The following is a 15,483-nucleotide window of genomic DNA, read 5'->3' as shown; positions in this document are numbered from 1 at the left end:
GGAACAGACAAGGCATTAGATGTATGCGTAGCTATGTTGGGGTAGTGGTAGTAGTAGTAGTAGTAACAGCGGTGGCTGTGTAGTGGTAATGGTAGTGGCAGTAAGGGTAATTGAAATGGCAGTAGGAGAATTAGCAGCAGGGAGCAGCAGCAGCAGTGGTGCCAGCGGCAGCAGCCATACCGTACGGAACATGGTGGTAGGCAGGCAGGCAGACAGCCCCAGTGGCTTGATGGCAGCAGAAGTAGTCATATGGCACAGAACATGATGGTAGGCAGGCAGACAGTGGCAGTGGCATGATGAGAAAACCTTCAGAAACTTAAAATCGATCACAGATTCATGCCTACTTTATTTTGGCTAAAGTGATGATAAGAAATATGCAATGTGTTTAATAACAAGGGCATAAAAATGGCATTATTGCAGTACTGCTTTTGTCATGACTACCCGTTATTTTGCAGTAATATGCAATGTGTATTACATGGATATAGTAATGGTATTATTACACTATTGCTTTTGCTGTGATTACCCATTATCTTGCAGTAATATGCAACACATTTAGTATCACAAGCATAATGCACTAATGTGCCCAATTACAAATGGTAAATCTAGCAGAATGTATGCTATTGGGATGCTGGCAATAAGCCTATAAATGGTCGGTCTGCTCATATACATGAAAAATGTGTTGCCAGCCTCTGTATTAAACACACAACTGGGCAACCAGTCCCTCACTCCCTCAGTCTCTCCATATGCTTTCCCTGACCAAATTCCCTAAAATATACCCTAATATATCCTCTTATTCTCTCCCTTAACTCTGCTTATACTGTCTCTATCACACTACATTAGCAGCTTGTGCCTATAATAGCTTTTTGTCAGACACTGCCACAGGATACCCTTCAGCGTCATAAGCTGAAGACAGAATGGGGAATCTTCTGTCTCACAGCAAGGGCCTGCCTGTCTATTGCCCACTGATTAGTTGATCCGGCTGTCTTTCAGCCTCTGAGTCAATCAGGACAAGCCCTCAAACCTGCTTCCTGCTAGTGTCATGGAATCTTCCATCTTTTTCCTCCCTCATGGTTTTCCCCACCAAACTTCACAGTAAAATAGTGCTAAACTCAGTTTTTAAACAATTTGTCCAAAGTTAATTGCAAAAACTTTGGTTTAGAATGGTGGATGAATTTTGTGAAATTTGGAACAAACCCGATTAGTTTAGTATTGATTTGCTCAATCTCTAGTACAAATCCTTAAAGCAATCATTGTTTATCTTAAAATATAATCTAATAGTAACAAATTTTCTCTTTCCCCATTTCCCACAGAATGATAACTGCCATATTTATTATTTTTTCAAATAAGAAAGTACAATACTTTAACATTCTGTTTGCTCTGTATCTCGGATATACAGTACAGTATATTAGGATAAAAATTCTCAAGATCTGAAACATGTAATTATATTCCACACTAACATCTTTGGTGATTCAACAGTGACATGTTTATTTGAAATGGTGTAATCCTGTTGGAGACTGCAAACCAGAGACACATCTGTTATTTTCCTTGCATAGCAGAACCAAAATAAAAGAGCACTGAACTCAGGAACTCAAGTTTTATTGATATGCAAAAGAAAACACAGTGTTTAATGCTACCACTGAAATTAAATACTTAGTTATGTTGATGGTTCTCTATAACTGCATGGATTAACCTATTGTTATACTTCAGTAATATAGCCTAGATTGTTTTTCTGTTCATCTTACTGAAGTCACAAAATGGCTTTCAGTTTTAATTAGTGATGAGTGAAGTTATGATAAATCAGATTTGGCTGATTCGCTCAATTTCACAAATAAATTCGGTGGTTTTAATTTTGCAGAAGTCTGCATATAAGTGGTCATTGACCTGTAGCTCCTGGTAGCTATGGACATGTTGTGTTCTACAACTGTTTACATGGTGCAGTACTGCGTGGTGGCCTTTGTTTTTGGGACGCTGTGCTGGTGGGTTGGTAGGACCCAGTGCCATGGGTGGCATTGTCAGACAGCAGGGTTGCTGTTTGAGTCCTGGGTCCTGCCGCCTACTGGGGCAGTGCGCTTTGTCACCGCATTGTGCTGCGTCTTTTTGTCAGAGTAGGTCCCACTCAAAGAGGCGACCTTGGCGTGGTGAGTAGGCTTATGCCTTTTGATAAAAATGTACACTAATGCCTCTTGTACAGCATTTAGTATGGGGGGCTGTACACTTCAATATGGCGCTGAAAAGCGAGTTTAATTAGATCAAAGCATAGCATTGTGGATGCGCGATCCAGTTCTGTTTTTCTCCCCCTGATATATGTTGTTTGAATCTTTCTTCTTTATTACTGGTATCAGCACTCCTCCCATTCGGCACATGTGGTTTTAATTTCGCAGAAGTCTGCATATAAGTGGTCATTGACCTGTAGCTCCTGATAGCAATGGACATGTTGCATTAGACAACTGTTCATATGGTGCAGTACTGTGTGGTGGCCTTTGTTTTTGTGGCGCTGTGCTGGTGGAACGGTGGGACCCAGTGCCATGGGTGGTATTGTTGTCAGACAGCAGGGGTGCTGTTTGACTCCTGGGTCCTGCCGCCTACTAGGGCAGTGCCGCCTTGTCACCGCATTGTGCTGCTCCTTTTTGTCAGAGTAGGTCCCACTCAAAGAGGCGACCTTGGCGTGGTGAGTGGGCTTATGCCTTTTGATCAAAATGTACACTAATGCCTCTTGTACAGCATTTAGTATAGGGGGCTGTACACTTCAATATGGCGCTGAAAAGCGAGTTTAATTAGATCAAAGCATAGCATTGTGGATGTGCGATCCAGTTCTGTTTTTCTCCCCCTGATTTATGAAAAATCACGTTATCACACTGGCCAGGCGCGGTGACGTCACACGTCACCCTGCACTAGATTTTGTGCTGTATCTTCAATCAAGTTGGTCACGACAGCCTATCTGTGAGCAAATGGATGAGGTATGTATTTTATACCACCATTTCAGGAAATATAGATTCATTACCATGAAATGTGAGGAAATTTGGCTTTGCGGCAAATTCAATTTTTCCTGAAATTCGGACCGAAGTCGATTTGTTTGGCTTCGATTCGCTCAACACTATATATAATTTTGGGTAAAATACTTTAACTGCCAAAAGTATTTAAAAAGGTGGGAAAGGGGTTATGTATATGCTTGAATAAAATTTTTCAGACAGCATCACTGGGGGAAGTGGGGACTCAACCAATCCCCAGAAAGTCCTGTGACTGGTATAATTTCCTTTTGTTTTTGGAGATTTCTGTAACATAGTGGCACATTGTCTGTCTTCACATCAAATTTACTAAACACTTTCCTTGGTATTACTAAATAAAAGCACCAGTTCCACATCATATTATTTGACGTCTGGTATATTAAGGAATGTAGGAACAAAAATTCTCTAGTACTTTTTGAGAAAATATATTTAGCCAGTGGTGGAACTACCACTGTAGCAGCTGTAGTGTGTGTGTACTGGCATATGAAGCCTGAGTTCCAAGAGGGTCCCAAGTGGGGGAATTTCCTCAATGGCATATTGTGCCCTATTAAAGCAAAATAAACCCTTGATTCTTTTCACTGAGCAGCATGGTGGCTCAGTGGCTACCTTGCGGTTCTAGGTTCAAATCCAACCAAGGAGAACATCTGCCTCAAGTTTGTATGTTCTCCCTGTGTTTGCGTGGGTGTCCTATGGGTTCTCCAGTTTCCTCCCACACTGCAAAGACATACTGATAGGGAACTTAGATTGTGAGCACCATTGGGGACAGCTTGATGCTAATGTCTGTAAAGTGCTGCAGAATATGTCAGCGCTATAAAAGTGTGTTAAATAAATAAATACCTGATAGATAGGACTCCAACTTTTATGACTTGCGTTTTATTTTTTGGCATATCTATCGATCAAATTATACTCCTTTTATAAGTATAAATGACTGCCTAGATGTTACAAAAGAGTTCTGTGGTTTTGTGGTCATAGCCTAGACCACTAGAACTATGAGCGCTCCTCTTTTTACATATAAAATGTATTCACATATAACCCATTAATCTGGATAAAGAAAACTTGACAAATACACTTTTCCACCTATGCTTAAAAAAATGCACCAAAAATTATTTTATTAGACTTACATAGTGCTTCTATATTCTGCAGCACTTTACAGACATCAGCATCACTGTCCCCAGTGGGGCTCACAATGTAAGCTCCCTATAAGTATGTCTTTAGAGTGTGTGCGGAAACCAGGAGGAAACCCATGTGAATATGGGGAGAACAAACAAACTCCATGCAGATGTTGTCCTTGGTCGGATTCGAACTCAGTACTGCAAGGCACCAGTTCTAACCACGTAATGTTAGTTGCAACTAAATAATTATAATGCTTTTAATATTTAATTATAAATTAACTTGTATTTATAATATCTGTAATGGCAAATCAACAATAGGTAAATACAGTATGTCTCCCTTTTTCAAACAATTTTAAGAATTTGGTAGCATTTATGATAGAACAGAAGATAAAAGAATTATTGTGATAGGAATTTACTTGAGGGGTCAAGCAGACTTTAGCACACAGTAAAGGCTAATGCCTGCAGGGATATCTATCTTACTGAGTGATTATTGAGCCTGGATCTTTTATTGTCTCTGTTTGTGAACTAGAGCTGTCACCATAAGACTGAGAATGCTGTTGAAATGAAAACGGCCTCGAGAAAAACAAATGGGACCGACGTTAAAAAGCTCTTTAGGAGGTGACATAACATAGAGAAAAATGAGAAGTTACTTTTTACCACAAACTTAATAATTATGACTAGATCTCATACAGTTTGTAAGCCCAAATTAAAACTTAACAGTAAATATAATGAAATTCTTTGGGTTATGGATTGTATTATGAATGTAAATCCTCAGTATGGGAAACAGCACTACTCCAGGACCTGCATTTTTCAGCACTACAATGCTACGCTGACATAGACAGTGAATAGAGGCAATGTTTTGTGCTAAAAGAGGTATAAATGCATCATTATTCACCTAACATCCATTTAATGGGGGTCACACACCCTCTGAAAACCTTCACCTCCCATTGGGCTACCTTTCATGATAACTTGATAAAATGTTACTATTAGAAGGGTCGACAGATTTTCTTTTGTCTTTTTAAAGTAAATAGTATTCTCAAAATGCTGGGACTAAAAATGAAAGCACATGCCTAGCAGCGCAAGTCATAGCGTGTGTAAAAAGGTTTAGTATACAGTTAGCTGGAGGATGATCAAATGACTTGACACATGGGAAGGGACAGAGGGTCAGAGAACATTTAATACACCATTCCTTTCACATTATCTATCTATCTCATATATATCTACTATTATCTATCTAACTACATATCTCATATATATCTACTATTATCTATCTAACTACATATCTCATATATATCTACTATTATCTATCTAACTACATATCTCAGATATATCTACTATTATCTATCTAACTACATATCTCATATATATCTACTATTATCTATCTAACTACATATCTCATATATATCTACTATTATCTATCTAACTACATATCTCATATATATCTACTATTATCTATCTAACTAACTATATATCTCATATATATCTACTATTATCTATCTATCTATCTATCTATCTATCTATCTATCTATCTATCTATCTATCTTATCTATCTATCTATCTATCTATCTATCTATCTATCTATCTATCTATCTATCTATCTATCTATCTATCTATCTCATATCTATCTCATATCTATCTCATATCTATCTATCTATCTATCTATCTATCTATCTATCTATCTATCTATCTATCTATCTATCTATCTATCTCATATCTATCTATCTCATATCTATCTATCTCATATCTATCTATCTATCTATCTATCTCATATCTATCTATCTCATATCTATCTATCTCATATCTATCTATCTCATATCTATCTATCTCATATCTATCTATCTATCTATCTATCTCATATCTATCTATCTCATATCTATCTCTCATATCTATCTATCTATACCAGTCTGTTCTATCTATCTATCTATCTATCTCATATCTATCTATCTATCTATCTATCTATCTATCTATCTATCTATCTATCTATCTATCTATCTATCTCATATCTATCTATCTCATATCTATCTATCTCATATCTATCTATCTCATATCTATCTATCTCATATCTATCTATCTATCTATCTCATATCTATCTCTCATATCTATCTATCTATACCAGTCTGTTCTATCTATCTATCTATCTCATATCTATCTATCTATCTATCTATCTATCTATCTATCTATCTATCTATCTATCTATCTATCTATCTATCTCATATCTATCTATCTCATATCTATCTCTCATATCTATCTATCTATACCAGTCTGTTCTATCTATCTATCTATCTATCTATCTATCTATCTATCTATCTATCTATCCATCTATCTCATATATATCAACTATTATCTATCTATCTATCTATCTTCTGAACAGACTGGTATTTTGCAGCCATTTGTATATGATATAGCAGGGCATATTGAGATTTGCACAAGGCACAACAGATGGCATGTGATTTCATTGTACGTTGTACGTTCTGATGGCAAGCTCTAGGGCATTGTTTCACTAGGAAATTCTCCTAAATTGAACTAACAAAGGTACATTCCTAATATTCATTTATAATCTACCTCAAATGCTGACACTTTATAAACAGTGCTACAAATCAATAGTTCAAAAACTTGTCTCACTATTATCTACCATTATATGAACAATTCTTTGTCATATTGAAAGCCCTTCTGTCTTCACACTGTCATTGGGTGCAACACAAAGTGGACGCTGATAGAGCATGTAATGCCTTTTATTAAAAACTAATAGGAAAAGGTAGGTAGTCACAAAGTTCTTTGCTCTGAACATTCCTGATAGAATGCAATGAGTATTTTAAAAAGCATTACATGAAACAGATGACCTCTATAAGGTAACATGTTGAATTCAGAATACATTTAGGGCTACTTCACAGATTGTTAACATCTTTAAGGGGGACATGTCACCTCTCCTGACATGTCTTTTGTAATAACTACTTGCATTCCCCTTGTAATAACAATTCTGGAGCATCTATTCTTATGACTCTGTGCTTGCCATACCTTTGTTATTTCTATTAGAGGGTTATGATTATGAATTAATAAACAGCTTACAGTAAAGGTACAGATGGGGGTTACCAGTTGAGGTTGTGTCCCTGCATTATGTGACACCAACATCGCTGATTGGACTGAGGCAGACACACCCACTAGTGATAACACTCAGCAGTACCTTTACTGCAGACTGCTGGCAATTTATTTTTTGTAATCTTCTACCAGGAATAATAAAGGAATAGCACAACATGGAGTCATAAGAATAGATTCTCCACAACTGTTATTGTAGGTAAAACTGACATGTCAGTAGAGTTTACAGGTCTTTTTTAAATACAAAAAAAAGGAAATAAAATAAAAAGTTTTTTATAATTTTTCACAAACATTTTGGTGGTCTTTTTATTTGTTAAGATTCTGAACATGCATGTACCGCAAAAGAGTATAAATTAATTGAATATTTTATTATGTTATTGAAAAAGCCACAAAAAAGGCCACAAAATGTTGTGAGTGACTCCTGCCTTAGATATCCTGATAAGCCTGATTTGGTTTTTATTGGCTATAATTTACCAAATATTTAATAACCATTATTTGAATCCATATTGCTAGGTATCAGATTTGGTTGTAAAACATGTCAGAGAATTATAGTTGAATTTATTCACTCATTGCATTTTATGAAAACTGGCAAATAGTTGAAATGGTTGAGTCATGAGACATTGCATAAGTGAAAATGTATCTCTTCCCATCCTTTTATTTAATTTATCTATCTGTAATGATAATCTGGTTTGATCACTTTTATTCCTCAAGCTACTCATGAGCCATTTTAACCATGACATTCGGGACATATTTTATATTCGGTAGATCTAATTTGTATAGGATATATTAAACAGCAAATACCCAGGACAATTCCAACAGATCTCTAAAATTTCCATGCAATAGGCAAGAAACAATGGAATAGGGAATACCTTAAAAGTGAACTGCTCGTTGAATACAGGGTTAAGGGTCTTTCTGTGGACCTTCGTTTCAAATTTCTTCTTTTTATCTGGCAGCAAAAATAACTTCACATAAGGATCAGATGTACCTCCCATATCTAAAGCTGGTAGCTCGGCAGCTTGAATTATCCCCACCATCAGCTAAAAATAGAGCAAAAGCGAAATGACATTCAACTCAAAATGTAATAATACAAATCATACTCCATTCCTCCCTACACTTGGATTATACATGATGTCTCATATTTCTAATCCACATCTTCTTCTTTTCATTCTTTAAATATCTATAAAAACTGGGAGGGTGCTGCAGAATTGTATGTATAGTCAGCTATAGAAAATGAAGACACTTTTAATTTGAACATTAAAGGCCAATTTTAATTTTACATTTCTAAATATGGCAGTTGGTGCCCACTTAGCTTACTTAAATGATAAACTGGTGCTTATTTTTTTCAGGTTTTCAATATGATTTGACCATTTTCCAGAAACTCAGGTTATGGTATAGTTATATATGTTCCTCTTAAAAATAAACAACGAAACACTGGAAAAAGCAGCCCCTGATCTAGACAACTCATTGCAATCATGTATTACATAATGACTCATTAATTTAAAACTGATGATGAGTAATATAGTATTTCTCCTGCACAGTGGCTTTAGGGGCAATGAGGTGTCACCTTTAGGTTTCAGTATTTGCAACCATGGCTTATCATCAAGTGGATAATCTTTGGAGGAAAAGTAGTCTTCATTTTACAATCCTTTTAAATTAAAGGGCTTCTTCAACCTACAGATATTAATGAATCATCCGGCAGTAAGATCATCAATATCAAATTGGTGGGGAATCAGTGAGGGTCTGCCACCCAGAACCCGTACCGACCAATTTCTGTGGCACTGGATACTATAAAGTGCGTAGAGCTAGAGGCAGACAGCTTTATATGCTGTGCAGTGGCAGCACCGAGGTACTGCAGCTAAGCTCCCATTAAAGTGAATGGTAGCTATGCTTCAGTACGCTGACACTTGAAACTACACAGTGTATGGAGTTGTACAAAAAAGTAAATGTCAATAGCATTTAGGAGTCATGCCTACATGGGTATAACATTAGCCCTCACAGCACTGCTGAATGTCAGAGAAGGTAATCTATATTACAGCCCAATGACCAACACTTTGAGAAGCCATTCTGAAGATATAATTGTCCGAGCATTAGGAAATCATAGCACATATGTAAAGAGGTATTTTCCCTGTGAAAAGTTTTCTTCAAAATCTTTATTTCATGAAAGTCAATACATTAATGAAATAAGATAATACATTTACTATATTGTAATCAGTAGTACTTTAATTTATTATCTAGTTAAGGTATGTTAAGATATGCTGAAATTGTAGATAAATAAAGAAAAGTGCAAAGACTTCCGAAATATTGAAAATTTAAGACATAAAAAGGAGACAATGAAGACATTTCAAAGAGAGAGATATTGAGACGTTTGCTCTATTGTATTAATATCCTTATGCAAGAGACATATCTAAACAGCACCTATAACTTTATATGAAAAACAGAAAAATGAGTTTATGATTTTTACCCAGTGGAGTGGAAAAATTATTCCCTTACTCTTCTGAAATGTTTGCTGCAAATAAGTTATCATGCTCATACAGAGTTCTTTGGTCATGCCTCCCTTTGAAGCCCAGTGAAATGTATCATACTAGGTGAATAACAATTATGGAATAACTGTATATTACAGGTCTATGCATTTTACTTCTAACTATAGTTTAAGGGGCCATTTACACTGCTAGTTTTGAAAATGGAATTTGGCGCAGCTGTCGCTCCAAAAGCTCAGGTGGCAGCGTCAAGATAATCTCGTATTGGTTTCATTGGGAGACCATACTACTATTGATGAGGCTACGTTTTTTTCCTGTGACTAAATCGAGATAGAACATGCCCTTTCTTGGTGCAGCTGCACCCATAAACCACATCCTCCCATTGAGTACAATTGGAGAAAGATCCAATGCAGCCACCCAGCAGAACCTGCTGCCAAATTCATTCTGCAAAAGCCAACATGTGAATGGACCTTCATAGTCTCGAAGTAGCAGTCCTGATTATGGTTGCATTTATGGACTAGAAGAGTTTATATGGGCTCTGAAAAACATATGTTAATAAGAGTCATGATTAAAACCTACAGTATAAACACATTTTCCAAAACAGTGGCCTACTTACCAAAAGTTTTTATATTTTAAACAGCCTTAGCAAAATCTAAGTTACATATTACTTGGTAACTATTGGTAAAAGGTTTATCCTTCTGTTAGATAATTTTGATAAATGAGATCCATTATATTAAAAGATACAACTATTTTATAGAATAGTTTATTGTAAATTGTACCATATCTGTCAAATTGTTCAATGTAATTGTCTACTATGGCTATGATAGCAGCTGCACTTTTCTTCTTGATATTTTGAGTTTTAAGAACTTGTCTTGTCTTTGTGAACTCAGTTTGGAGTATTTCGGTGGCATTAAACTGTTGTGCTCTATTTAAATTACAGCAGCCAGAAATCTGTCAGCCATGTACGTCTGTGTAGTCCCATAAACTGTATAAGAAAAATTTACTCTTGTGTTCCTTTAATTCCCTCTCAGAAGATCAACCTAATATGTCCAGTGATGGTGGGAAGAAGCTTCTTTTAATCCACTGATTCCTATTGTCTGGTCGGTATACATTAGAAAAAATCACCCTTCCACCTGCGTGCAAAAGTATCTTGGTGGTCTGGCCTACTGAGCATTTTGACCACCTGAACTGACACATGGTGGATATTCTGAGAGGGAATCAATTAGGGAGTGCAATAAGGAGTAGCTAACAGCAATCACTAGACAACAGCAATTTATTAAATGATTCTGTTTGAAAGATTGTCCCATTTTGTGTGATCTAACAGAGTAAAATAAAATTTATCTTGGGACAATCCTATTAGAAGCTGCGAGGATAAGGGAAGTAATGACACAACAGCTAAACACGGTTTAATTGTACAGCACTTAGTTATGTTCCCATGTGACAGATTTATGGCAGAAAGGTTTTAAATGAAAGCCTGTTCCACACATCTGATTCACATTCAGACAGAATTTATGGAACAGTAGCAGAAATATCTGCAACAAATATGCCATATGGCCTTATGGATCCATTCATTTCAAATCTACACATACTATGGCTTTATTCTTCTATTCAGTATGTGCTAGAGAAGAGAAAATGTCACTTGATAATTGTTCTATATCTTTATGGCTATGTGGCATCCTGATTAATTTGATGGACATACTGTAGACAAGGAGCATTGCAAGTATTCCTTAAAGTATTATTTAAAATTAAGTTGTATGTCTTTAATTTAATTATGACTATGGAAAATATTTAATGTAACATATTGTTTTTTTTTCTATACCGTATTTACTGAAAAAGTAGCAGAATTTCTTGAATTGAAAATTGCCTCAATCATACCCTACATCTTTGTATGTAACTCCACTGCAGCAGACACTGTATCTATAATCTTTGAAGCCTCAGGTCACCGAAATCAGTTCTGATATATTCTAGCACAAGTCTGTGCATTTACAATAGTATACAGGACAATTGTTCTGCACACACTTTACACGGTAGGAGAGTTCAATGACTTTTCATTTGACTTTTTGACAAAAAGAACTCGTATAATTGCTTGCTTTCAATAAAGTTCACATTTGTTTTCATCTGCAGACAGAAAGTGAGATGTGTTTGTAAGGACCAATTTATTCCACTTATTATTCTTTGGCAGGATTTAGCTGTTTGAGGTTTATAAAGTCCCCCATTGATTTAATGATATTCTCTTAGTATTGAGTGGTCAGTAACAATGGAAAGGAACAGAAGAATTGTGCGCCTGCATTGGCTAAGAACATTAAGATGAGGTCTCTTTGATCCGCAGGCTCCTGGATTTGCTTTATTTGAAATGCACTTACGTAAAATCAAAATTATAGTCTATTTCTTCCTCTCTTTCAAATACGGTCTCAAATGTGTTTGGAAACAAACATGTATATATATTGTCCCAATAAAGGGGCAAAAACATTGTTTCTCTTAAAGGGGTTTTCAGGTATTCTTCATTTTTAAGCAAGTGTCGACAGCCTGCCACTGAAATATAAGATTAATACTTACCTGCTCCACGCAGCTGCATCCGTTTTCTTCCTCTTCTGGTCCCCGCACTATTTGCATCCAGCATTGGCTGCACCGCTCCAGCCAATGACTGTTTTCAGAGCTGATGAGGCCACAAGCAGCATGTCACTACTGAAACCGGTCATGAATTGCTGGATGAGAACATTGTAGAGACTGGAAGATGGAGACAGTAGAGGCAGCGAGGAGGACTAAAGTGGGATGCAGCAGGTAAGTATGAATCTTCTATTTCAGGGGGTTTTCAACATTACAAGAAAATTTATTTAAAAATAGGTGAACAAATGAACAAATTTCACTTCTTCACAAATTATTGGGTGCTGAAAGTTCTTTTGCAAAAAGTATTGGAGTGGACCCATCCAAACATTGCAAGAGAGAGCATGGGTCTTCAAGACTTTTTTATCCTATAATAATTTTGAAGGTTGGTAAAGCACAGGGATGGATTGTATAACTGCCTCCTTGAGGTAAATGAATGGTCATATGGAAAGTTCCAGACCTGCATTAACATAAGCCCTTAGTGATATCCTGCCTGTGCTTCATGCACAGCATAAGCTTGACATCCTCGTATCACCATTCAGCAGGTCATTGTAAGGACTATGTTTTGCTTAGTTTGGAGCTCTAAAGTGGACAGAATGAAAATACAGTATACAAGGAATCCTGTAAGGGTGGAAAAGTCGTTTCTGAAATGCTCACTGTGCTACAGACTTCTTTTGTGAGTGACTGTGTCCACAGAACTGTAAAAATAACTGAATGTGACTTAGTAGACCTGTCCATGTCCTATTTCTTTCTCCTGTCTTTCTGGGACAAGTAGGACAGGTTTAACCAATACACCTGGGACATTCAACAGGGACATTTTCAAGATTGTGAAGAAACACCAGCAAGAGTGACCAAAGTCAAACCTGCGGAAACCAATCACCATCCACAAGCTTATCTGGGCAAAAGACATAATGTCCCAGGGATCTCTGCTGTCATAGAAAAAACTACTGGAATACGATGGCATATATTAGGTTGACTAAAGGCACAAGGTCTCTGGTCTGATTGTCCCTTTAAGGGTCTCTGTTCTTGAGGACTGTCATGCACACTGTTGGATAATGCTACAGCAGATGATGCTTGAAATACCTAGTCACTAAAGAAGCCCTTTAAACTCTGTACCTCTTCTTGCAACAACCATTTGCACATGTCCTATTGGATTCCCTAGAGAATGAACTCTGTTGCCAGTAGCAGCCTAACATATCAATCGGTACTTTATGAATTCCTTCCTGGGATCCATATGGCTAAGGCTATGCTTGCCAGAAAATAAAGTTTATACACTGCAAGCGGATATCTATGCAGGGCTGCCAAAGACTGGTTTGTAGCCTACTTAGAGAGTACTCATAGGCAGTCCATAAACAGAGAAGAAGATTGATCTCCTTCTCTCTATCTTCTTGGTATGCCTGTCTTTTAATACACTTTCAGGCCTTAGAACCACTCTCCCTTTCCTCTTTGTTTTCACTCCCCATGCCCTGTAAACTGTATGTTGTTTGTTGAATGACAACTATAGAGTATCTTTATTAGAATGTTGCTGTAGTGTGCAATGTGTAGTTTATTATATTTATTATACTGTTATCCACCTTGGACTTCATTGAGTAATACTGTATGTTTGTATTTGACAACTGATACATTTTCAATAAAACAAAAGTGCCTTCTAAAATTCTCATCTTGCCCAATTGATGGTGCACCACTGAGATGGAAAAGAGAGATGAATTCTTGAATTGTTACACCATTCTTTTTTTAGTTAGACTGGAGCATGAGGTGAGCAGGTAATGTGTCTGTCTAGGGTGCAACATTCAAAGGTCAGCAGGAAGATTGCTAATGACAAGCTTTTTGACTTATAGCTAAGCATAGCATTTGTTCTCCTATTACCATGGTTGCAACTCCTGAAAAGTACATAAGGATCTCCTTTCAGTCATTTAAGAAATTTACAATGTATTAGTTTTGAAGAATTGTGGACCTGTGGTCCCCATTGAACACCATACAGCTATCCAGCTTCTAGTTAATTTTTTTTTTTCTTTAGGGAGGGGGGAGGAATGGAGTTTCTAGTGGTTTAACACCCATGTACAATACATCTAAGGCATTTCTTATAGATATACCACAAATATGTGTCATGTGAATGCTATTTTAATTAGCACTTCTGTGTTATGTAAGGCAAAAGCTTTTGGAAGAGTGTTTATGAGTCACTGGATGCTGTATTAATTAGCACATCCCTTTACCAACATGTAAGCACTGGAATTGATAACTTCTCTATCCAAGAAATATATAGGGATTGAGTAGTTTTGCTGCCTGAACACAAAGGCCTAATCCTAACCAGGCTTACATATTGTACATTAAAAATACAGGTGCAACAGGACAAATTTCCATTAAGCAGACATGTTATCTAACCTGATTATTTTGGAAATCATAGTCCAGTGAATACTGAAGTTTTCCAAGCTTCTCTTCTTCTTTTGGTTTTTCTTTGTCTTCTCCATCAGTTAAACCAGTCTCAGCATCATCATCGTCATCGTCATCATCATCATCCTTTAACACCTGTGAAATAAATGTATGAAATAAATGAGGTTTTGTTACGATTCTTGTATTCTGCACTTAAAGCTATGCAGTAGGTTTTCAATGGAATGCCATGACTTTTGATGGTTTTTTTTTTCATACTGTAGATCTATGTGCTTAGCAGGCAGCAAAAAATTAAGAAAACTGATTTTTTAATGAAGGCAGGCATATTAGATACACATTTCCACTAAACTATGTTATGTGAATACTGCATAATGCTTGATAACAAATCTATTTTATCAAAACTTAACACATGCTTATAAGCAGTATTTAAAAATATATATTAAAAGTTACAAACCAATGAACTCAAGTCATTTCTGCATGCACTATATCTAGGGTCATTCCAGAACTATAGCTGACCAGTTCTTGAGTTTCATTAAAACGTTTCAAACATGTCAAAAGTGCCAATCTTACTCAAATATTTAACCAGAATAAAACATGCTATCATTGAAATGGAGGCTCGTGAAATAAAGGTTTTTCTAGGTTCATTGTTTTACTTCATACTTTTTAAAGTAAATTCAGGCCGAACCAAATTGATTTTACATTGTTAGATTTTATTCAATTATTTAGGAATTGTTTGTTAGTAATTAAGCTGTAGCTTTGCAATTTAATTAACTAGAGATTTAGTCTAACTTTTAAAACAGCTTA

General features: G+C 36.4%; 1 protein-coding gene across 1 annotated transcript in view; it reads right to left on the bottom strand.

Moving 5' to 3' along the window:
* The window catches only part of SYT1 (synaptotagmin 1), a 364,679-nt gene that overhangs the window by 140,936 nt on the left and 208,260 nt on the right, over positions 1-15,483 (bottom strand). Inside the window, exons 4-5 of the mRNA XM_040415732.1 lie at positions 14,674-14,817; positions 8,080-8,247 (exon numbers count right to left, since the gene is read on the bottom strand). Of these exons, the coding sequence (XP_040271666.1) occupies positions 8,080-8,247; positions 14,674-14,817 (312 nt within the window). The remainder of the gene's footprint in view (positions 1-8,079; positions 8,248-14,673; positions 14,818-15,483) is intronic.

This window comes from Bufo bufo, chromosome 1 (genome assembly GCF_905171765.1).
Source record: "Bufo bufo chromosome 1, aBufBuf1.1, whole genome shotgun sequence".
Lineage (NCBI taxonomy): Eukaryota > Metazoa > Chordata > Amphibia > Anura > Bufonidae > Bufo > Bufo bufo.
The sequence above is the reverse complement of the archived record's forward strand: the minus strand, read 5'-3'. Positions and strand labels throughout refer to the sequence as shown.